This window comes from Xiphias gladius, chromosome 9, assembly GCF_016859285.1.
Source record: "Xiphias gladius isolate SHS-SW01 ecotype Sanya breed wild chromosome 9, ASM1685928v1, whole genome shotgun sequence".
Classification (NCBI taxonomy): domain Eukaryota; kingdom Metazoa; phylum Chordata; class Actinopteri; order Istiophoriformes; family Xiphiidae; genus Xiphias; species Xiphias gladius.
Genome location: NC_053408.1, coordinates 19,932,697 through 19,958,777, shown reverse-complemented (window position 1 = coordinate 19,958,777; position 26,081 = coordinate 19,932,697). Strand labels below are relative to the sequence as shown.

Here is a 26,081-nt window from a genome sequence, read left to right as displayed (position 1 = left end):
CAAAGTCGTGTGAGAGAGATGCAGATCTGTTTTGATCATCCATTTGGCATGTCAGTGCCCCTAAGCATGTTCTAGAGCAGTTGGAAAAAACTTTGGAAAACTAATACTATGAGGGAAAAAAACTCTTCTTTGCAACTGTACCAAGAACAGTATGTCCAACACACACATATCTGTATATGATTGGATAGGCATCACAGGATTAACCTGCTACATGGCTCCAGGGCAAAAAAATTTTGTTGGGTCCTTATTGACTCCCACTGTACATGGCAGCTTAATTTCATAGTTTTTGACACATAGTCCCTCCTCAAGAGCAGGGCCACAAGATTTGTTAACAAAGGACCCCTCTTAGTTCATACTGTACTTTTGTAGTGCAAATTCTACAACAAATCTGCAGTTAATCAAATTATGTACAACTAATTGATGCAGATCGAACCTGGGGTGTTCGTGGCCCCTAGAGGTCTGGGCTTAGGGCCAGTTTCCATTTAACCAGGCTGGTAATCCAGCCTCAGATAGCGGAGATGGATGGATGTCTGTGATATAGGGGATATACAGTTTGAAGGTGATGTTGGTGATGAAGATGGCGCTGTCTAAGCTTTAGTAATGTCAAAAACAGTTACTGATACTGTAAAATGAAGAAAGCTAAAAAAAGAAAGCTAAAAAAAGATGACCCCTCGTCACCATCATGTGACCCTTGCCTAGTAGAGGGAGCCTGTCTCCCTCTACTAGTCCATCTTTAATACCTTAATTCCATCTTTAATACCTTAATTATTTCATTTGAAATGAGGCTAACATGGTGCATATTATGAGTTAAATAAAATTAACAGAAATTTGGTTTGGTTTTTGAAATAGTAGAAAGTGTCACCCCTGGTTGGTGCTGTTATGACTTGAGACAGACTTCGGACTACAGGAGTTTTCAGAAATCTGATCTGGGACCTTCGTCAGCACTGATGTTTGGCCCAGATTATCTGGTAGCTAAGGGCTTTACAGATCCAGTCTTAAACCTCCCAAACTGCTTGTAGACTCATCGGGGCCACTCGATTGTATCAAACATATTCTGGATGATTACAATTATGATTATGTCAGTACTTTCACAGCTGACAGTGTTGCCAGGCAGCAGTAAACATTCGAGCCCTTGAGGCTAACATTAAAATCTCAACCATTTCCTCATCCAGACTCATTTAGCCTTTTGCTTTTTTTTCTCACTGCAAAGTATTACTAAGGTTACAGTACGTTTTTGCACCACAGTCTCCATCTCGTTTACATCTGCTTCCCTGTGAGATCACGTGAGATCACGCGAGGTGGTGCATTGCTCCCTGATTGCTCCCTCTGGCATAATTATTTTAATAATATCCTGTAGTTTGTGATGCGCCATTATTTTCAAAACTTGTACTGTGTGCAGGTTTGAGATTAGAGAAAAGAACATCTGTGAAGTTTCTCCTAATGTGCGTGATGCAGCCCGATTTCAAAATGGGATTGGATTTTAAAACTCCTGTAGTCTGAGCCCGTCTTTACTCCCGACCAAACCTGCATGCAAGGGCATTCTTTATGTCACTTGTACATACAGAAAAATAAACACACATACACAAATGCAAATGCAAATGTCCCAGCTAAAATGCTTTGAGACAGTGCTTCTGTTATGTCAGTCGACAGCTGATCATCTCTCAACCAGCCGCTGTAACAAAACCTGTCCTGTGGCATGCCACTGTTTTATCCATACTGTTTGTCCTGGAATTATTTCAACTAATATAGAGTCTCTCTATTTCAATTTCTCTAATTTTTTACTTAATTGGTTCCCCTTTATAACTCCATCAAACCAAACGAAAGACATTTGTTTGGCTTAGACGGTTGTTCCTCCTGATGTTCCTTTCATCTGGACCCATTAGTTACGGACACACACATTAACAACAACAAAGTAGACTTTGAGTTATTAAATTTCTGATAGTGAAGTTTTGAGAATACCACATAAAGCCAACCCATAGCCCTTGGTAATAGGCAGGAGTTAGAGTTAAGCTGTGGTGATGCAGGCCCGTCTCTGTGCTGAAGCCTCACAGACATGCTCCCCTCCTTCCTGCCCATGCTGCTGTGGCCTTCCGCCAGTGCCTGCAGAGTACAGCGGAGGCAAAGTCAATTGCCAAAATCTAAACAACCACAAAAACACAAAACAGCATCCCCCCTCAGTGTTTTTGGTTTTAACATGATGTGGAGACAATCTATCTCCCTTGCACTCTTGTTGTGTTTTGGGATTCCATTCGGATTGGTTGCAGTGCCGGCGTCTCTCGAGCACGCTGACGATTCCAACCCGGCGGCAGACATGCGGCGCTTGGACACACGGGGCCCATGGAGGCCTGACGAGAGAAAGCCGACTGAAGGTGACCGAGCCTCAGGCCAGATAAAGATGGAGAGAGAGCAGAAAGGAGGCATGTAAGAGGAGACAGGAGGGGAGGTCGCTGGCTTGGGCTCGTCTTTCTGTCACTTCTGGTTTGGATTCAGATCGCTCCCCTGGAACTTCTTCATTATAAACCGCAGCTCAGAGACAGAGGGAAAACGCTGAACCTGACTCCACGTCTGGCTCCTTCCACGTCTTATTCTTTCTTTCCCACCCTCCTTCACCTCTTCTTCTCCTCTCTCGTTCTTCCACCATGCCTTCTCTCCTTCTCTCTGTCCTTTTATATTCTTGATATTCAGCTCACTGTGTTTCCATGATCTCCCGTCTTTATGCTTCTGGCCAGCCGGCTTGTGTCGTGAGAAACCCCTGTGTTTTCTGATAAGACTGATTGGGTGCTGATAAAGGAATGAATCACTCTCAAGTCTCTCTGTTGACTAATCCAGCTTCCATCATCTAACCCCGTATCACCCCGTTGACTTCCTAAATTTTTTACATTGGAGTTAAATGATAAATGCTAGCTTACAAAAACATAACTTCAAGTTCCCTTTATCACCGATTCAAAATACATCAAGGAGACGGGCCGAGGATGGGATGAATTTTTAGGGCAAATCAAAGCCAAATGGCACTTGTCTGTTCATATAGCCCAACCCCCTCAGGATAAAGCTGGATGTCCCCAGAAAAAAAGTTAACATCCTCCCCAGTTGATGATCATGTGTTTTGATGACCAATGTGATTCATCCAAGTCTACAAACACAGATGTGTTAGTCATGGGATTTGATGGCAGTGTGTATGCTGCCGTAGAAGTCCTGCATCTTCTTTATTTCGTATGTATGTGAACTGATTTATGCATGTGCACATCTGTATGATTTACAAAATAATCACATCAAATTGTTGTACAGCTGTTGCGCTAGCTGTGCTAACAGCTAATGGGGATGTTGTTTATGACGATCCCTGTTTGGCTTCGTATTTTATATACTTGTTGGTATTTCCAACCAGTATGTTTCACTTGTAACAGAACAGGAGATGATGCTGTTAGGACGTGGACTAACTAATGTCTTTAATGTACTGGCATGTAAGGGGCTGGAGCATTTTTCTCCAGCATCCCGACTGGTTATTTAAGTGGCTGTGCTTACCTGAGAGCCACCCAACACAGCGACAGTGAGCAGAGGAGAGCTGCTATCTAAAACAGAGCAGCATGACAGCACTCAGACTGATGCGACACAGCCGTTGCCACTGGGGCCACAGAGGCCACGACGTCTGTCCCTTTACATACATGCACACACATACAAACACATGCCCTGCGAGACCCCCCACACATATCCTGTGTACTCCTGACCTGACAGCCTCATCTCTTGTCGACAAACTCTTTATCTGCACTGTATCAAACCTCTATCTCCCATCCTCCTCCGCCAATGCAACCCCCTTGCCTCATCACACCCTCACCACGTACTAACACACACACACACACACACACACACACAGCTCCTTACCAGCCCTCTAGTCCATCCTTTTCTCCCAGTGCTTTTACCATCTCCCCCCAAAAAAATCATCCCCCTCTTCATGGCAGGTTTTAACTTTTACGGAGCCTTTGGCAAAAGTTCTCTGTTGCCTCAGCTGACCACATAGACAGCAGACTACACATGTCAGCTTCATTATGTGCCTGGAGACCCAGAAACATAGCAGCACTCCTAAGCTGGAATTCCCGGCTTTTTGTGTGCCAGTGTGGTTGTGCTGTTTTGATTAAACACAACTTTATTTAGGAATATGCTCTCGATGAGAAAAATATAAGCTAAAATAATGGCAATGTTCTACGCTATATATTTGTGATTGTCAACATATCCATGAAAACACAGAACTAATGAATGTAGCACAACAACAGGCCTAGAGATTAGACCTGGAACTAACCTACACGCACCAAATGAGTATTCATCCTCAGTAAAAAGTAGTTCCCAACATATGCACGATTTTGCCAAAATCTACATTGCCTTGCTGTACTAGAAGATTACTGAGCCTTTTAAATCAAGCCGAATGTTTGTGACCAGTTTTTACTGATTTCTGTTTTCAGTAAGAAGGGGATTTGGCCAGTACAGTGAGGCAGACTAATGCATAGTTGGGTTCGGTCTTCTCCTGGCACATGTTGACAATAGGAAAGATACAGAGTAATGCCAGAGTTGAAAACTACATTTTGACAGGGAGCCAGGTGCAAATTCTCCAACTAATTTTCAGTTAATTAGATTACCCCAAACTAGATGAAATGCAGTTCACCTGGAGGTCTTGGTGTGTCTGGAGCCCTAGGGCAGTTGGCTACTTTGCCTGGTTTGTAATTCAGCATTGCCCCTGCTTGGTTCAAGCCGGTTTGAAAGCAAGTCTCTGTCCACCAATGAAGGAAGCAGGCAAGACAGTTGGGAAGACAGGATGAAAATAGAGTGATGAAGGAGATAGTTTCTTTTTCGTTTCCTCTCTTTCGCTGCAGTATAACAGCTGAGTGCATGCTCTACAAGGCAGCTCCCGCAGACTCCAGCACATGTTCCATTCACTGTGCATTGGAGATTGCATTCCAGTACACTTCCTCCTGTGTCATTTCTCTGACAAATGGCTGGAGGACAGCTGGATTCCAGTGATGGCATATGAGCAGAGATATTCAGAGCATTTAGAATAGTGACTCTTCTTATCAGCAGCTAGGGGACCTACATTCCAATGATTCATCATTTACTGGATTTGACAGTGATGAGGATCTTGTATATAATAACTGTTTGTAATTCCCTTGGTGAACATTTTTTAAATATTTTTTTGCAGTTTGACCATTTTAGCTAGTCATGTATGCTTTATCTAAAACACTAGAAATCGCACAAAACACTAACAGTCATATTTTGATCTAGATGTCTGCGCAGTCGGCCAATAAACATGTGCTGTTATATTATAGAATGTGAGTTTTTAACATGTCCTGTGCACAACGGCTTTTGATTTATTGCATCATATGAGCATAGTTTTGTGATATGTATCGTACAGCAGAGTGAAAAGGGCTGGACCATGACATCCTGCTGCACACTTATTGTATACAATGTACAAAATATGCGCTCAAATCTGTCTAATTGGTATATGAACGTGACCTCCTTCTCTGTCTTTTTATCACACACATTCAAACACACACATGTATGGCTCCAGACAGTTCAGATGAGACTTGTCACGTCCATTGACATAGGGCCCAATTAAAGGGGAGGATTAAGCCGGGGCTGGGTGACCTCTTCAGGAATCTCTCCAAGACGTTGTGTGTACACTGTCAAACCCTCTGACAGACTTTCCCTTTAAGCACTTTCACCTGCTAATTAAGACGCACATGCACAAATGTTTTCTGTGTGTGTGCATGTGCACCTGTGTAATTTCACCCAAACAGTGTTCCCTCACTGCACAAACAAGACAAATGTACCCGCGAATGTCAGTGATAGATTTGCAGCCTCAGAAGCTTCTATGTAAATATTTGACTTGAGCATTGTATGGGTTTTTGGAGCTTGCTCCAGCACACATCAGATCACAGCTTAACAGCGAACAGAAAAGGGCGTGTCATTTATAACATTAAAATATGATATGTTTTAGTGTATGCATCTTGGTAGTGTGTGTGGTTGCTCCCGGCAACAAAAGCCAAGCAGTGTTTATGGTGTGAAGAGATTAAAATGGATAGCAGTGAGGCAGAAGCAGCGAGCTGTTACTGGACAAAGCTCTCAATGACTGATTAGCGCTCTGTGGCTGCAGTTTTTACACAATGTGGAGAAAAGGCCTGTAGTAATCACACACTTCTCTTTTGTATTCTTTTTATTTAGCAAACTGAAAAGGGACAGGGTAGGAAATTGGTGGACATCTTAAGGGAATAATAAGCGAGCCGGAGATGGGGCTCATGGGGATAAAGAAAGCTGACAGAGAATGTTAAAAAAAGGGAAGGGACTGGAGGGAAGAATGACATGAGGACAGAGAGGGTGAACTGCGAAAAAAAAAAAAAAAATGTGTAATTTAGATATATTTGCTAGTGTTAAACTAGGAAAACAACTCCCAATGGAGTAAGCAAAAATGAAATGATAGATCTATTGAAGCTAGAACTGAAAAATCCGGCAATGACAAAAAATAAAAAAAATACAATATACGCAACAAACCCTTGGAAATTCACCATAAAGGTTCTTAGCGCTAGATGAGATGAATTGTTAAGATGTAAATTCTTGTGCCTCTTTCCATTCGATAGCGAGGAGCTTTACAAGGAAGTTACAACACACACAGAGGTTCCTACAACCCCAAAGTCCCCAATGGAACATCTCTCTGTGCAGGTATTAGTCACCAGTGACTGGGATCTGTCTGATCTGGTGAAACCTGGAAACATTTCCTTACATAAAATACAGGCTCTGTCCTGTCCTTAAAATAAGGCTCACTCAACTTGTTTCAAGAGTGTTCATGTTCTTATCCCTAGTGGATAAAGGAAAAAAAGAGCATCTGAATCAGTGATAAAGTGAACTCAAAGCTATGTTTTTGTAATCATTGGTCTGATTCTTTAAAGCGGCATTAAGGGATTTTTTTGGGTTATTAGGGGCAGTGCAACAAGCACAAACAGAAACACAAACAGAACACTAACATATTATCACCTTATAAAGTTAATATGCGAAATGTGTTGGGAAACATTTGCCATTCCACACATCAAGCAGACACAAAACAGCATTGACATTTGTTTGGAAGATTGTTTGTGTTTACCAAATGAATGTATGACCTGTGTTTCCTCACTGTTTTGGACTCCACCAACTCCTCAGAGAAATAGCTGGCCAGCTAGTCACTAACTTTTTCTAGTTGCTGCTTGGTGCAGCCAAAACATTTAAGCTGCGGCCCATAAAACCAAAACAATGTGCTGAAAGATGGTAAAATTCTTCATAGAGTTGAGGGGGGCTGCAGAGTTGGATCACGTTTTCTTTAGGTATGTCACTACGAGTGACACCTTTCACATTACACTTTGTCATTTTTACCAAAGATATTGAACAGTACAGTTGTAAAAGCAAAAAGAAACATCACTCTCTCTGAAACAAGTTTAATAATCTATGCAAATGGTGTTTGTCATTCATTTTTTAATTGGATAAGAAAAAAAATGTGTTACCCGAAAATACAAATATTATGACTTAATTGCCAGACTGGTCAAGGGACACATACTTTATTTCATTTTTAGCCTCTCCACATTCTCAACGGTAACCACTGAACCCTTTAATCTGGGTTTAGTGAGACAGTGGCCCTCTGGAACAACAGCCATCACGGACACCTGCTGTGAAACAAAAACAAGGCAACATAAATGGCATTCCCACATCATTTCACTATGTTGGATTTTGAAATGGTTTCTGATGTTTTTGACGTTTCTAGTTTCATGCGTCCTGGCACTTTGTCTGGGTATAAACAACCGCAGAGAAATCTTTCATGTCTCCAGCTGACGTTGTGTGTTGACCGACGTTGAGGAGCCTCTGCAATGTATGTGAGCTGCAGCTGGCTAACACCACCCTCAGAGGAGAGTGGGCACAGAGCTGAGTTCAACTCTGACAAATGTCCGGCTGGTATGTGGGAGCTGGAGGAAGGGATGCCTTGTTGAATACAGTCTGGAGAATCTGCTATCAGACTGCTGATAAGACGAACCTCCTGCTTCTCAGCTGCTGGATAAATGACTGGCCTCGACTGATCATTTATTTTACCGTACATCGTTGAATGACAGTGTACAAAGAGCACAAGAAGCTGTGAGAGGTTTACATAGAATGATGTTTTAAAATTCAGCACAGCTTTCACTTTTCCCCAATAATGTAGAGATTATTTTAAGACAAATATAATGTGTCTGGGCTATAAATGCCCAGAAACATTAAGTTTCCAAAAAATAAATTATCCTAGTCTTATCTATACTTCCTTTATTAACACACAGCATTTCTAGAAGCCCACTTTGTGAAAGGTAGTGCTCACAAGTACCATTTAATATATCACAATAAGTAAATTTCTAATCTAATTTGGGTTAGATTAAAGGTCTGTTGCATTTGATGAATGATTGCCCTTCTCTTATCAGAGCTGAAGAAAGTTTTACTTTCATAGTGACCAACAATGCTTCTTAGTATCTCTTGGATCTTACTAATAGAGTTTTTTTTTTTAAATCTTTCTATTTAAATTTGCTTCCTCGGCATGACATATGAACATGGAGAAGGAAAATAATACAAAAGAAAAACAAAAACAATTTTGATTATAATACAATCTGGTTATATAAGAAAAGAATGGATTTTAAAGAAGAGAGAAGAAGAGGAAGAACCAACATTAAATGTAAAATAAAATCATTACATTGTACCCTTGTACCATATCTAAGTATAATTTGAAAATTTTTGAGTTCTGATACTGATACTAAAGTAAATACGTTTTCCGATTCCTTAGTTCAACTAATTTCAGCATGTTTTAACCATTTCTTTATTCATTCAGAAAACAAACAAACAAACAAACAACAACAACAGCAACAACAACAAAAAAGCTAAAGTACTCAATGACTCAGTTTTGAATCGCAGTAAAAAAAATTCCCTGAACCAAAAGTAGAGTTAGAAGGTTTTCCTGATTTATATCAGGAAATATCTTGTATAATGTCCAGAATATGTTAATTCTATACGTTACACATATTGCACATGTAATTTAAAGCAGTCAGGTGAGGGCAGGCAGGCTTCCACAAGGCAAGAAGTGAAACTTGTTACCATCCCTGCTTTTCCCACTTTCTCCCTCCTGGCTGTACTGCTGCTCCACTATCAGCCGCTGAGTCTCTATCTTGATCTTTCTCTCCCTATCTAACTCCCCCTCTCTCCTCTCTAATGACAGTCAGCAGGGCTGATAGGCAGATATATTTATACTGGTGGCAGGGGAGGAAGAAGTCATCAGCCAAGCCCTGTCCAGCCTCCAGGCTCCGGCAGGCGTGGCTTAGAGGAAACCCTGACCAATTAGCCCCTCCCTGATCGGGGCATATCCCTCTGTGCTGTCCCTGGCCCTGCTCAGAGCTCTCAGCTAGATGGGACCAAAGCTTCACCGGGCCGCAGACTCATACACTCCCACATCAGCCCCTAGGGGAGAGAGAACAGAGAAGAGGAGGCAGGAAGAGAAAGCAGCACACAGAGAGCCGAAAGCTGCAGATAGTGTGCACACTGGCTGAGAGAGATACAACAGGAAAGCCAGTGCGTGCGTGCGTGCGTGCGTGCGTGCGTGCGTGCGTGTGTGTGTGTGTGTGTGTGTGTGTGTGTGTGTGTGTGTGTGTGTGCGTGTGCGTTTTTGGTTTTTTTTTCTTAAACTAGTTTTCTTCTAGAGCTGTTGATGAGGCAGGCTCGGTCAACTCCATCTCATCTCAGCCTGGGGTCCAGAGGTGGCCGGGGGGGTCGAAGTTTGTACCACTTCTCCAGCTCGTGTGATTTTATTTTGCAACTTTTGAACACTGGAACTGTACTGTAAGCATTATGACTCTTCTGGGCTCTGAACACTCCATACTGATACGAAGCAAGTTTAGATCAGGTAAGTCAAATAATGATTGACGTGCAGTTTCTGTTTACCTCCCCTTGTACGCCGATCAGCCACAACACTAAAGCCGGGAGCTGGTTTTAATGTTGCGGCTGATCGGTGTGCTTGTGTATGCGCTCTCGAGTTTATTAGTGAACAGCTTCTGTCTCTAGCTTTTTTTATTCCCAAGAGCCTTGCGAACAGTTCGACTGACCACACTGTGGCATTTATAGGCAATGCTGTACTTTATAACATTTATCTGTCTTCATGGACGAGCTGTGTTGACACTCACGTTGTGGGCTTCAGTAACACCAGCAAAGTGACAGGTGTGTGTAATGTACTGCCGGCATGTGACGGCACGAGGAATACCAAAGAAAGGCCAGCATAAGTCAGGAATCCTCCTGAGCACTGAGCCTAACCTGTCACAGGGTGATGGATCTACGGTTGGGCGTGTTCTTTGATGTTCGTCCGCCTCCTCGTAAAAACACGACGTGTGATGCTGATGTCTCGGGCAGGTTAGTGCACTTGTTCCGTGCCAGCCGCGAACCTGCTACTGCTGCTGCTGCTGCCGCTGAGGGAAGCCAGCGAGATGTTCTCGCCCTGTGGCTCTGTGCACGCTGAGAAAGGGAGATTAGACACTGAAGAGGGGTCAGAGGTTATCTTAATATGGCTGAAGTGGACGTTGATGGTGCGTGTGTATGTGTGTGTGAGTGGGTGTACCTGGGCATATCGAGGGAGGAAGGGTACACACTGATTTAAACTTCCCTTAAAAAGCAGCAGCTGTTGGAGCTTTGTGTCCATCTATCTCCTTCACATACTTCAATTCCATCGCTCTCCCTCTCTTATTCACACACACTCTTTCTCAGTAACAGTCTTTATTTTGAAGGTACTTTCTGTGAGCCTGAGCATGTGTGTTTGCGCTGCACAGTGTGTGTAATCTGACCAACACTGCCACCTCCCTGAGGAAAATGTAACTGATGGTGGCAACCGAGCTCAAATCCTGCTCTCTCCTCTGTAAAACTTGACATACATGATCGCCTCCGAAAGCAGGACTTCACACGGCTGTGAATGTACAGACTTGTGGCTGGGGTGGCTTCGGTTCCTGCAGACTGCCTGTGAGCTGTAATTGCGTTCCAGAAATGGCAGGGTAAATGATGCTTTTCCTTTGAGTTGTTTAGAGCAGATTGGCAGGGTGGGAAATGACCCCCAGTGCTCCGGGGAACAGAGGAGAGGGTGGATAGCTGTGTTCAAAAGCAGCAGGAGGCTTTTCGCCGAGGTGCCTCGGGTTGTATGTTGCTCTAGTCGACGTGCTCTAGCTGGTTAATATGGCACAGATGTAGAGATAGCGCCTTTATTTGCCATAAAGTTCATCTTGTTCAGAGTCTGCTTGATGTTACGGTTGGAAGGATTATTCTTGGGTGATGCACGTTACAACCGACATGACTGCTTGAAAGAATTTATGAGTGCATGAGTTAAATATCTTGCAGAAGTGAAGTAAAACCGCCCGTAAATCTCTCTGTGATAACTGCTGATGACAGGGGGAGTCTTGGACGATCTGGTTGTCCAGGATTTACAGTTTTCTTTAAGCTGCGGCAGCTCGAGTTACATTCAGTGCCCTGTGAAAACCCGCGACTGTTGCTCCTTTTGCACCACGCCTGAACTACATTATCAAAGCCATGGGAACTGCTGCTGCATGGTTGAAGCTAAAAGGAAAGATAAAGATCTCACTTAAGTGCTCCCTGCGGACCGCCAAATGTTTTGTGAGTGTGTGTCTGTGTTACCGACTAGTTCTCATGCCGATTTGATTAACAGCTCAAAGGGCTGTGGCCCGTGCTCTCAAGCTCACTGCCATTACATAACACTAGGACAGAATATAACTTAGATCAATACTTCCAGGTGTCAAGCGCATGTTGAACAGTAAATCAGCGCCACACACAGGCACCATCCTCACAAAACACCTGTCTTGTATCAGCTACCACACCCAGTATTAGTAAAGTGCACGGAGTCTGTCTGACCCCCTGCGCACCCCATCAGTAGACTAAGCTATTGCTGTTCCCCAAGCTAAGACAAATGGAGAAATCTAGAGGGGGGGGGGGCGTGGCTAATCATGACATCTCAGCAGTAAAGTGAGGAAGGATTCTGCATATCGGACAGTGTAGCGGGAAGAATCATGAGATAAAATGAAGGCTTTCATCTCATCTGAACTGCTGCTGCCTCGCTGAAACATTAGCTTGTCGCGCTAGCTTGTTACCGTGAGGCGGCGGAGGCTCCACGAATGAACAGAACAACGTCACCTCTCAGTGTAGTTTAGGACCGGGCGAGCGGGTTGTGTTAGAATTAATGAGAATGAATTATGTTACGCAAATAAATAGGGCTGGTAATACTTCTGACAGAGCTGATAATAAGTAGTAATACAAGAGACAAAACCTGGACACCAATACTGGCAATGAGTGCACTCTGGCAACAGATAAAAAAGCACTTACCTGTGTTTTTGCACTCAAGTGGGGTTTTTTCTTCGTCTTCAACACAAATCCGCAGCACCTTACTATCTGACTGTTCACCATAAGTCACTGTCAGTGGAGCAGCTCCAGGGACTGTATCTTAATGGTTGAGCATTGGCTCTCCCGTACACTGGCCCTGGCTCGTGTTCACAAATCTGCCTCTAACTGTCCAAGACCATAGGAATAAAATATGTGAGTTCTGTTTTAAGGTGGATTTTCTCTTTATGCAGAGGTCTTAGACTAAAATAAACCTAATATTTCATTTAGGAATACCTGTTTATTAGAAGTTATACAGTGGTGCTCATACATCTGTCGCAAACACATTCCTGCTTGTGCTGCGGGAAAGTTCAGGGGAATTCACATAACGACAGCAAGCAGTCTCTTCAGCTAAGATGTTGGAGTTTGAGTGTGAAAGCGTGGTGTTATTGTTAGCCTGTTTCTCTCTCATGTGGTGGCTATGAGTGTGTGAGGCACAGGGGGACAATAAATCAGAATATCACTACACTGGCTTGTGTAATTATCACCACTTCGCCAGTGCAAGCCAGGCCAAATGATAATTTATTAACACTATAAATCTGAAAACTTGTAAATGTGGCTGTAGTTTTGTATGTCCTTTGTTGTCAAGAAAGCCCAAGTTCAAACAAATGTCTTCAGTTTTTTTCAGCGAGGGAGACAGAGTATCGTATGGTCAGTGATCTGTGATTACACAGCCTGGCTCGGGTCATCCGCCTATAACATGTACACTCTGCAATCAGGGCAGATCCGGGTCTTACTGAAGGTTTTTAGGAGAAAGAGCAGATTATATGGCAGCTGCTGTGCTTTTTCAAGCAGAATTATTGATAAGCTTTCAGTAAATAGAAAACAGAGCAGCAAAGACCCATCCCTCGAGTTAAAATCAAAGAAGCTCTGCAGAATTAGCTAACACTAACAGTTACATTCCATTGTCACCTTGCGTTTTCCATGACAGAGGAGACAAAACCTGCATGCCTTTGTTCCTGCATGGATGGGTGTTCGTCTTCGTAGGGCATGACAAAATAACTGACAGAAGTTGTATCCGTTACACCTTTTAGTCATCTTTCAGTCAGCAAGTAATGCCCGCCTGCCTCTCTCAGATGTTGCGACCAGCAGGTCACGACCCCATCACTGTAAACTAAAGCAGATGTCAGATACTGGTATTACATAATGGAGGTGCTCTCCCATGACGTGGCACCCGAGCTCACCGACACTGAGTCCAATGGTTAAGAAAGTCATTACACGAAAGCTGGAAGGTTCGAAGAAATTCATAAAATGCTCATGTAGCCGCAGTTGCGTGAACATAAACCACCTGAGCAAGATAATTAACAAATGGGAAGACAAGGAGAAAGTGATTAGGGCCTTGAAGAAAAAGGAGGAACATGTCATACTTGTGTGTGTGTCAGACCCAGGATCTCACTGCAAGACCATCAGATAAGAGCGTGGAGGAAAAACACACACAGACAAAGAAAGAAAAAGAAAGCAAAAGAGCCACAGACACAGGCGGACCAACAGACATGGGGGAGGCTCTATGTTTATGACCCCACACTCCTACCTAGACCACTTCTACACACACACATACGGTGCACGCAGAAACATGCACACATGCTGCGGACCACACACTGCTGAACAGATCTGTTTAAAAGCCAGGAGCTGTGTTTATCATTCCCTACATCCTGCTCGCAGAAATATTTGTGAGCAAGCAGCGTTGTTTTTTTCTGTGTTTTCTGTATGCATATGTATATATAGATACCTGCATACAGTGCATGTGCATCCGTTGAATCACTACAAATTGACATGTAGCTTTTTTCATTTCAGCCTGCAGGTGAAACAAATTTGTGCTAAATCCTCTAAATCAAACTTTAAGTTAGAATTATGAAACAGCATTTAAAGTGGGTTGAATTCTCAGTCTCTCTTCCTGCTTTTTCTCTGTCCCTTACCTGTCCTTCCACATCTCTTTCTCATCTTTCCCCTTCTTTTTACTCTTCTCCACCATCTATCTTACCCTCCTCCTCCTCTCTCCAACTTCAGTCCTACAGTTAAGACTTCAGCAGAGGAGGACACGAGAGCAGCTGGCAGACCAAGGCATCATGCCTCGTGAGTAACGCCTTCCAACACTGAGCTGCCGCACATGCAGGCACACACACACACACACACACACACACACACACACACACACACACACACACACACACACACACACACACACAGAGTTCCACTTACATGCTTTTAGAGTGTAGTGTGACTCAAGCAAACAAATGGAAAGAGTGAGAGAAACGTGATGAACAAGCAAGAAAACATATCATACTTCTGAATTGTAAAAAGATATACAGGTTATACAAAGGCTCAGTTCTACGAAAGACCCAAAAACGATTAAGGGGGGAATTTCAAACTTCCCCATAGTATCTAGCCATTCAGATACATGTGGTTTAATCTGTCCAGGTTTGGAGATATCTGAGTGTTCCGCTCTCACCGAAAGACAATGAAGGTCTTGAAATTTGTTTATGGTTCTCATAGCATAGAAAAATCCCAGGAAAATCACATTTAAAAAAAATCATTAGTAACCTGTCTTTCCAGAACCAATGTGAAGCATTTTCATTACAACTACTTTTTACTGAAGAAATAGCCCCCCAGAAACAGTTCACAGTTTTGTGGATTATCCAGAGTAACTGGAGCATTGTTTCTGTAATGAGATGATGCTGTTGAATGTAATTATTCTGTGCTGTGAGCACCACAATCTACATCCTATCCATCATCTTTGTATTGGGTGGAGGTAGCAATGTCAGAGAAAGGATTTAACTAATAAATAAAGAATAAATAAAACTAAAACTGTCTTCATAGCTGGATACCAGATACTAGGGATAAATGAGAAAATGTTTTTTACAATGTGGTCCAATCCCTTAATGCTATGATGTGACAATGAAAATTGTGCTATTGGACCATTCATACTTAGCGTCATATTCGTTAAAGCAGTAATAATTGATTTTGTTGGCCACAAGCTGTAAAAACAACATTAACATAATGTCATTTGGAGTCTTGTTTTAGGCGACCTGATTAATGTAAGTCCTATATTCGTTCTCTTTAGCTCTGTTTTTGGTCTCCACCAGCTCCTGTGGAAAATACCTGATGCTAGCTGCCAAATTCTCGGCTATGTTCACCACCTAGTCACTAACTTTGTATGCTTAGTGTTTGGTGCTGAGCATGTAGTGTACCTGCTAACTATGCTGCAGCTGGAAATGAAGATTATGATGATGAGAGCAGAATGACTGAACCAAACCCTTAAAGTTGTAAACCAGAAAACCAAAACAATGAGCTGCAAGAAGTTAAAATGCTCCGTAGGGCTGTTGAGTGATAATTCTCTGTTGGTTTATCACGACGAGTAACCCTTTTAATAATTGCACATAGTTTTTATCAAATGTTAATATAAAAATATTAATTGGTGCAGCTTTCAATATGCAAATGATATAATTAGCCAGTCAACCATTGAGTAAACATATGAGGAACAGATTTTTCAAGTAATGTAGCACAATAAATGAGCTAATATTGTGTGTGTTAACAGTCCTGGAGAGCAACATGAATGTAAAGGTTCAAACATGTTGTGTAGTGTGGGAAATGTGAGCAGTTATTGCCTTTACAAATTTGCCCTTTAATTCCAGGTCCCCTTGGCTCAATCAGTATTACTTTGAAAATCTTGGAATGCAGTTATGAGAAGCATCATTTCCCTAAGTTTCACATGAATCAGATGATTGAGTCTGACATATTGCATTACATGTAAAAAGAAAAAGTTAAAAAAAAAAAAAAAACTGATCTGTGATTGTCTTTTGCAGTTTTGAAATGAAACAGTAAAATCAGATGCCAGCTGGGTGTAGAAGAAGAAAAGAGGATGACAAAGAAAGAAGGATGGAGATAGAGGGGAAGAGTGTAGCTCAAGAAGCAACAGATAATTCACTGCACTTTGACCAGAAAGATGGAACCAATCAGTGAAATCAGCTGCTGTAGGGTTTTCTTGGAATCAAAGTGGTTGTGCTGGAAACCGGCATATCGTTGCTAGTTTGTACAGTTTTTCATGACACACTACAGTATGTAACTGACGCGCTTTTCTCTTTGTGAAATGGTGTAACCTAAGTCAAACTGTGTCAGAGCTGAGGTCGACCTAGAAACTCTGTCCTTGAACAAAAGATTTACACTGCAGATTAAAGCATTAAAGACAGACAGAGACACGGGCAGGAACAAAAGAAAACAGTTAAGACGACAGATGCTCTAAAGAGAAGCAGATCCAGACGGATAAATCCACAGGTGGTGACAGATACAAAGGTGGACGTAGAGGAAGCAGGTGGATATATGCACACAGCAGGCAGAGAGACAGGCAGATAGTGCCTGCAGCCAGCGAGTAGGCAGACAGGTCGGTGAGTGACCGCCGAGGAATGCTCTCGTGCTGGAGGAGCCTCTCAGTCTCAGAGGAAACAGAGACTGCTCGGCCAGATTTACATTGACTGTACCTGTTTAGAGCACAGCACCTGTGCCGCAACAAAGCACAGACACTCCCAAACACAACAACACGGAGCGTGAGCTGTCATTTAGAAGACTGAGGCTTTGTACTTTGAATGTCATATAAGACATAGTGATGAGAACACGTAGACCTGACTGTACTGAGCGTACTCTTAAATCCTTACTGTTGCTACGATTAATGGCCTTGCATGTTCTTTAGGTCAGGGTAGCACTGTAATGTGTGCAGCTGTCTTGTTTCGCCTTGACTGCCAACACACGGTACATGCCACAAATTTCAAATATTCATGAGAATGCAAAGCGCTCAGTCTGTTTAGCAGGAGACATTTCACAACAGACGGCCACTTAAGAACTAAGATCTTACTGATACTTTAAAGCAGCGCTGTGTTGTCTTGGCAATCACGGGAGCATAGAGTGATGCCGGCGTATGGTTTTTTTTTTTTGGTTACTCGTCTGTAAGAACAAACAAGGGGACTGGGGACTTGGACCACAGGCCAGGGATTTGTTGAATGATATCTCTGGCACCGTTTGCCATTTCACAGAGGCTCCAGCCTCCAGATAAACTGCTGGTAAGTGTGCGGGGGAACGGAATCCAGAGGCCCAGCGAGGCCCTATCAGTCTCTAGGAGTCTGTCACAGATAAGGCAGCAAGGAGAAACACAATTGGCCAGCGCTTTTTTAAAAAAGAACTTTCAATTGGCTGTTTATCTCTTGATTGCAGGCGGTGGCGCAGATGAAACAGGGTTGCAAAGACTTCTACTTGTTAGTACACACTTTCTTACACCCACACACTAGATGTCTTATCACTCTCCAAAACATCATCTGTCCTCCCAGCCCTTTATGTCTGCCCCCCAAAAATAAGATATATTTCGGGGCGTCACAGCATCCTCCTCCTCCTCCTCCGTGCTGCCGTAGCTGTGATCCTTCAGATGCTGGCTGACTCTGCTCGGCTGTGTTATTCCTGCTGGGGAGATGGACACGGCACAGGGTCTGTGTATATATTACCCAGGGAACATCTGGTGTTTATTAGGCTATTCAAGAATCCAGCCCAGGCTCTCAGGCCTGACTGGCGTGTGGCCTGCATAGGAGCACACTGTCTGCCTGCTGGCCACAGGTCTGGCTCTACACATACACATACAATCTAATATTTCCTCATAAAGATAATAGGGCTGTAGCTGCAGGTTTACTGTGCTTTTTCCTGCGCGCTTTCATGCATAAAAACACCCCATTTTCATCTCCACGGCAGGAGTGCTTTAATCCTCAGTGGATGGAAACACAAAGGGAATTAGCCCTGCCTAATGCACCATACGTCTTACCTTAGTGTAGTGTTTACATTTGACAGATACAGTCGTCAGGTATATGTATTCCAATAGGTTTAAAGTGTGCGTATGTTTTAATACTGCTGCAGAATGTTTAAAAGTCTGTAAGCCAGCTTCAGACTCACCGGATCATGTTACATTGAGCCCATGCGGGCCAGCGCAGCCACGGTCGAACGCGTTTCGAGGCAGTTTGGTTACACAGTTTAAACACACTTAAAGCTCTATGTGTCCGTGTGATGTCAAATCAGGCCTTAAATCAAGCCGGTCATTGACAGGAGGGGTGGGAGAGTGGAAGACAGCGGGGGCTGCTGAGTTATAAACAGAAGATGATGTCATCCTGCTGGTGGACGGCAATGGCCCGCCAATGTGACTGCGGGCTGGCAGCTGATGCTTCCCCACTTCCCCTCCGAGCAAAGACACTGGACCCATGCTGGCACACTGGATCACCCGCTTTACCCGCTGCCCTCCATCTATGTGGCCTTCACTGCCTTGTGACATCCCCTCACCCTTCCTTCGCTTCTACACTCCTCAAAAGTCCTCCTTCTCTTCTATCGTTCTCCCTTTTTCTTCCCTTGTTCCTTTCCCTCATCTGCCACCCTTCTTTCAACCTAATTTTTCTCTCTTAACTACTTTTTTCTTTCTTCCTGTCCTTCTTTCCATCCTCCATTCTTATTTCATCTCCTGTCTTCCTTTCTTTCTTTCCCCTTTTCCTTTCTTTCTCCCTCTATTCTTACATCAGCCTCATTTTCCTCTTTCTTGTTTCTTTCTTTCTTTTTCCATTGTTATCTCAGGCCTTTTCCAATTTCTTTTTTCTTTCTCTTCCATCCAGCTTCTCCATCCTTCCATTTTTACTTCAACTTTCATTTCTACTGTAATTATTACCTTCCTTCTTCCTTGCTTTCCCATCTTTCTGCCATTTTGCAACATTAGTTTTATCATACATTTGTTTATTCCTCTGTTCTTTTTTTTGTTATCTCATTTTTACCTGCATAACATTGGTGTTTGAATCCTTCCATCCATCCATTTTCTATCAGCTTATCCCAAAACAAAAGAACCATCTACCTTCATCTCTTTATTCATCACATCTTTCAGCACATCCCTCATAGTTACCTTACTTTCTTCATGACTCGGATCTTTCCTTCCTTAATTTGTTGTTTCATTCCCATTTCCCAGCTTAATACTCCTTTTTTCCTTCAGTATTTTTTGTCCATCCTTTCTTTCGTCTTTCATTTCATCCACTCACAGTGACATACAGTGGGTCTATTTTCTCTACCTTCCTTCTATCTCTCTTCCACTTAGTTTCACAGAGAAAGATAGATGTCTACTTTGAAGGAGACATTAGGCCAAATATTTGCTGTATCTGGAGATTAAGAAAGCTTAATATTGGAGATTAATCTTAAGTTAATTTTGATGTTGGCATTATTTTTTTAGGTTTCTTATGAAGCATTACATTTCAGGGCCATTTTTCATCAGACAGTAATACTCTCCAGTTGTCCAGCACAAAGCTCAATATCATTCATTTTAGTGGGATATTTCTGAGGGATGAAATAGGATACAGTGCCAGAATGAAATTATATTTGACCAAATAAGTGCTGTTGATCTTTCTTGCACTCATATAATCAAACTGATTTGGTGTGCTCCCCTCACTGCTTGGCAATAAGTCTTGTGAATGCTGCGGATAGATGGTAGGCCAAGCCAGGTTAGCTGCGGCCCTGATTATTTATACTGGATTTAACAGAGAGAGATTGTGGAAGGCTGGAAATCTCACCTGCTGCAGCCCTTTAATTACAGCCACTCCATTTATTTGTCTAATACTCAAAGTGTCTGACTGTACTGGTAGAGGAGCGTCTGGACCGATATTACAGCTGCTCCAAAACAGATATATTGATTATCGAAGGCTCATGGAAGGCATGTAAATGTTTTTTTGGAAACAACAGCTAAATGAGGCAGGGATAAACTGCACAGATGAATGAAATGATCAAATAGAAATAAAAAATTAGATGAGCTGAAAAAAAGTCCACAAGAGAAGGGACTCTTACAGATACAGATATACAGCATATGGAAAGATAAGCTTGATTTTACAAGGAATTTTGGTAATTGGAGCAGAAAACATCACAGGGAATAGTTTGAATCAAAAAGAGGATATTAATAACAGAGCGAATTGGAGTAAAAACACAAGCATCGAAATGAATTTTATAAGACCCCTTCTCTTCTTCATCTTTGAGATGTTTCTAAATGTCGACTGGAGTCCACCTGTGGTACATTCAGTTGATTGGACATGGTTTGTAAAGGAACACTCCTGCCTATATAAGGTCTCACAGCTGTCAATGAGGATCAGGGCAAAAATCAGGCCATGAGGTCGAAGGAACCGCCTGCAGAGCTCAGAGACGGGATTGTGTTGAGGCACAGATCTGGGGAAGGCTACAAAAAAACTTCTGCTGCACGGAAGGTTCCCAAGAGCACAGTGGCCTCCATGATTCTTCAGTGGAAGAAGTCTGACCAAGACTTTTCCTACACGGTCAAAACCTGATGGTCACTCTGGCATAGCTCCACAGATCCTGTGTGGAGACTTCCAGAAGGGCAACCATCACTGCAGCCCTCCACCGATCTGGGCTGTAGGGCAGGGTGGTGAGACGGAGGCCTCTCCTCGGTGAAAGACACGTGAAAGCCGCTTGGAGTTTGCAAAAAAAGCACCTAAAAGACTCTCAGACTGTGAGAAACAAGATTCTCTGGTCTGATGAAACCAAGACTGAACTGTTTGGCTTCAATTCTAAGCGTCACGTCTCAATGCAACAGGCCATGCAGCAGGAGGCATTCGCTGGCCATCTTTTGGTGACTTTGTAAAATGCAGCCATCTTGTAATGTTAGCTTGTCTTTCGAATGAGTCAACGGAGAGGCACCGCGCATTAACGGTACATGGTCAGAACGAATTTCCCCTGGCAAAATTTACTCTTGCACTGAGCGAAAGATGGCAGGACAGGAAAAAAACGTGGACGAGGTTGTAAGGAGATAATGTGGTTGGCGGACTAACAACTGCACTGTTATTAGTCTCTGTTAATGCCCATGCACTCACTGCAGCCAAGCAGTGTCCCCTTCAACACTGAACTCCCTTCGAAGCCAATGAGACGTGGTCGTGAACAGCATCATACACAGAAATCCAGTGGGACTACAGCCAAAGCATATTTCAGGATTAGGATTAGACTATGTGAGTTGTCTCTGGATTCATTTGAAAAAATTACACGTTAGAATTTTCTCAAACTTTTAGGGACAACCCTAAAAGTAGTAAAAGTACTCATTACGTCGTAGAATGGCCCCTGTCAGTGTTATGTTATTTTGTTCGTATTATTACATAATATTATTATCACTGATGCATTAATGTGGTAGCAGCATTTCATTGTTTTGTGTTTGATCGTTTTACTGTGTTCCAACAGATTGCATTTTATATTGTCAAAATACATTTTTAAAATCCTCAAACCTACAAAGTAACTACAGCTGTCGGGTAAATGTTGTGGAGTTAAAATGAATTGTAAGGAAGCAGACAAATAAAACGGCATAAATATGAAAAACAAAACAGTCACTTGAGTAAAATGATGAAGATCGTGAGTAAATGCACATAGTTACTTTCCAACACCGCAGTATCAGCTGCCATGTGTACACAGTGTTTCCCTGGTGTGTCCCATGTCGTTGATGGTGTGGTCCCGCTGTGTGTTGTGCAGACCCGGCCTCAGACGGCTCCTATCTGGACGCCCAGCTGAGGCTAAAGCGAGCCCGGCTCGCTGAGGACCTGAATGAGAAGCTGGCTCTCAGGCCGGGGCCCCTGGAGCTGGTCCAAAAGAATATCATTCCCCTAGACTCTGCCGACACACTGACAGGTATCAGCAGAGCGAAGCCGCCATGTAGTGTGACACACCTTTAACACCTGCTGCATCTCAGCCTGCGAGACTCCACAGTTGTGTGTTTTGTAGTGAAGTTTAGCGTTAGAGTTTGTTTTAAGTGAACAGAGTGCACGCTTCCCTCCTGACTGTGTGTGTGTGTGTGTGTGTGTGTGTGTGTGTGTGTGTGTATTAACAACCATTGTTCAAGTCATTTACTAAGCTGTACAAAGCACTCTGTTGGATATTGCAATCTACTCAAACAAGCATGCACTTTAATGACTGCACTGCTGGACTTCAACACAGTCACATCTTTTTGTCAAACAAGCAACAACTAAAAGTTGAATGTTTATGATAGATCTTTTATGAACATTATGTTCCTCCACCACAGAAAAGCTTTGTGACAATAGCATGACGTGGACATTCCATTCAGCCTGAGTGTTAGTTCAAAAGGTTTAATGCAAATAAATGACAGAGGCTACATCTGATTTTCCCACCAGTGGCCCCCCAATGTCCTTGCTTCCCGACTGTCGATGTCATGACACTCATCGCAAGTCAGTCTGTCAGGGGAAAAGGCCGAAACTGGGCACAATAATAAAACCAGGAAGTGCATGTCTTTTTCCAGCTATATCTAGAGTTTCAAGCTAAAACTTTAGCTCTATAAATCTGTGATAAGACATTACTGAGAACAACTTCGGGATCCCTTCGAGTGGGTGGACCACTTGATCACTTACTTGGACCAAACCCATGTACTGTATTAAGAACTTAACATTTACAACTGCAGACTTGATGGATTATCAAGCCTGTATTAATGAATTGTAATAATACAGAATAGATGGTGCTTTAGAAAGTGAAAAATCCCAGGAACATTTCATTATGGACCAACATTAATAACTAAATAAAAAGGAAAAACTGGGGGTGTTTGTCAACCTGCCAACCCAGGTTTGTTGTGTTTTTTCAATAGCTCATCGCTGATCTACTCTAATCAACATTCATACAAGATGTATTAATATTAATAAGCAATTACTCAACTTCTACTGGACTCATTCTCAAACCACCACTGTCCCGTTGTTCTCTCTCTATGTGATTTGAATTTATCGGCAGGGGAAAATATGAATTTGTACTACTCACACAAAGAATGTTATTTACATTTTTAGAATAACATGTTTATTCCTTACTTGTCATCAGTCTGGATCTCCAAAAATGTTGTCATTGTGGCACAGAATAGGCAAATTTTCTTCAAAAAAAAAAAATGAATAAAATAAAGAATAAGCTGCTTTGACATGAGTATTTACGAATGCATATTGTGGACTCAAGTGTTTGGGGAGCTCTTTTGAGACCTCCATCTCCACCTTTGATTTAAGGAAACGTACAGCATGCATGCTTAGGCACTCCATTGTTTTAGTGCTGTATAAGGCGTCGGGCTTTGGTCGTCCCACTGTGTCGCTCTGACCTTGCACTGCTTGTCTTCCAGTCCCCAACGTGTTATTCACTCTCTCTATAGCATTCTTGGCAGGGTAAGTGGTGGTGTCGAGTCTGGTGTTTTAGCCGTTTTATGTTTGCCCGCCTGAGCTTCGAGTAAACATGTTGCGTAAAGGAGCTGGCGGGCTGTGGTCAGCTGGTTTATACTACCTCTGCAGGAGGAGGGGAGCGCCACTTATTGAGATGAACAGCAGCTGTATTTGGGTCCACCCTTTTTCTTTAGAAGTGGAGATGTGTATTTGGGTTTGACCGTATCTTTGTGCGTATGTGCGCGCGTACCTGTGCGTATGTTTTTACCCACCTCCTCTCCTGTTTTGTCTCTGGCCGCCGCGGCTCCAGTGAGCCACCTACAGAGCTGCATGACGGGACCAGGCTGTTGCGTTCCCCTCGCTCGCAGCATTAACCCCTCACCTTAAAGCTCTATATCCCCTTCCACAACACTCCCAACGATTGTTTCAACCTCTGCCCGGTAATTTTGGAAACTATGTGACCCGCTGTAACTTTTACACCAGCCACTTGAAAAGCGGAAGTGTACACAGCTCGCAGATTTCCTGTAATTCTGCCACCTCAATCTCCTGATGACATCAAATTGACTTAAAGACTCATGGAAAGAGCGTGTACTGGACTGTACGTAGCACTATATGTCAGAGTGTATTTGTTGGTGCGTGTGACTGCCGAAAGGGAAGGAGTTAAATGTGAACAGGTGGGAGGAAATGGCATTTAGGACAATGCTGTGCACTAAGCTGTGTGTTAAGCTCTGTCAGTGTGTGTCTGTGTGTGTTTGTGTGTATTGTGAGGTCACTGAGTTGCACAGAAAGGGCCTGGTGCTGTGATTGAAACCAGGGTCTGTTCCTGGCTGTCACGTGTTTGGATACAAAAAGAGAATCTTATACCTCTACACACACACACACACACACACACACACACACACACACACACACACACACCAACCTTTACCACCTCCCTTCCCTGGCTCTGTCCCTTCGGCCCTGTTAGATAGCTGCTCTTAGCTCCGCCAATCAAAGCTGCGTTCGCTATCTGCCCAGCCAATTGGGAGCGTGGTGGAGGTAAAGTGCCGGTGTCAGTGTCTCACCCACACAGCGTAACACCTCCGGGTTGAGTGTGGTACTAGGTGTCAGTGATAGACAGGCAGTGTGTGAATAGCACTGGTCACATAGGGAACATACATTATATAGAGCGTGCAGCAGTTTGCAATGTGCATCTAAGATGCCTATTAACGAATTCAAACATTTAGTCCCCTATTTACCCTTTCCGTGGTTATTGTGCTTTCAATAATAGGTAATATAATGCAAAAAATACGTGCATATTATTATTATTATTAATACACCAACCGTATACTTCCTTTAGCTTTCGTGACCTCCAGACCTGATACTTATGATGCATTTCAGTCATCGCTACAGAGATCACTGGGCGTTACGAATGTATCTTTAATTGATGTTCAGCAGATGATGATTTTTGGTTTTCCTTCTCAAAATGACACACAGAGGAGGTGGAAGTACTTTTTTTCAGCCCAATGTTACATCTGCTGATCTTCCTCTCAGGCCGCATACAACCACAACCGGCATGTATACTGCTTGAGAAGCTAAACCCAGGACAAAAACGTTTGCAAATCACTTGCTGCTGCTTAATTGCTTTGAGCCTATGTTAAAAATAAAGCGTATCAGCATTTTTATCAGCTCGGAGTTTCTCTCATCTGGATTGTGGCAGCTGCAGCTGGACAGTGGAAGGACACAATGTAGAAACATTTTGGCGAGTAAATCAAACTGTACCAGTGTAGGACCATTTGGAAGTATGTAGAAATGATTCCCTTTGCGATGGAGCGAGAAACACAAGTAGATCACCAGATTGTAAACAAACCTCCATGTTAGCCAAATTATTAGTAAGAGAAAACAAAGGTGAACGGTAAAATTATGACCCCAGTTTCCATCAGTTTACAGTCTGACATCCTTGTTCAACTTTGAGCTGCCGTACTTACTGTAGCTGTTTGGGCACAGATCTCAGAAATTACTTTAGTGAGTACAAACGTTATCTTTAACGATGGAAATGATGCCAAATCTGTGGAAAAATATACACACACACACACACACACACACACACACACACACACACACACACACACACACACACACACACACACACAAAACCAACACACAATTTTCCTAAATAATGCATTCCAGCACCCTGACCCCCCCCCCCCTCCTTCTGCTCTTCTTACAGTAAACCATGGTAAGTTCCCTAAGCAGGATGACTCTTACGCCTTTGAGGAGGACAGCAGCAGTGAGAGTCTGTCTCCAGAGCAGCACCACAGTGATGAGTCACAGGGCTCAGCCTGCCCTTCATCCGAGGCTGTGGGCAGTACGCCCTCCTCCTCGTCCTCACCCGCCCTCACCAGCTCTCGACAGGTAAAAATGCCCGTTCTCTTCCCTCAATCGCTCTTTGCCTCCTGTTTTGTTGCACCTCCAGTAGTT

The 26,081-nt window shown here is 43.1% G+C and overlaps 1 protein-coding gene across 6 annotated transcripts in view; it reads left to right on the top strand.

The window, feature by feature from the left end:
- The first annotated feature begins 9,406 nt into the window (after positions 1-9,406).
- Positions 9,407-26,081, top strand: part of myocd (myocardin) — a 29,321-nt gene continuing 12,646 nt past the window's right edge. For 4 of the 6 annotated variants that reach the window (XM_040135543.1, XM_040135541.1, XM_040135540.1 and 1 more), the window contains exons 1-4: positions 9,407-9,916; positions 14,446-14,511; positions 21,955-22,110; positions 25,831-26,015. In XM_040135543.1, coding sequence (XP_039991477.1) covers positions 9,862-9,916; positions 14,446-14,511; positions 21,955-22,110; positions 25,831-26,015 — 462 coding nt within the window. In that variant the 5' untranslated portion in view covers positions 9,407-9,861. The remainder of the gene's footprint in view (positions 9,917-14,445; positions 14,512-21,954; positions 22,111-25,830; positions 26,016-26,081) is intronic. The other 2 variants (XM_040135542.1, XM_040135544.1) reach the window with 2 other exon arrangements.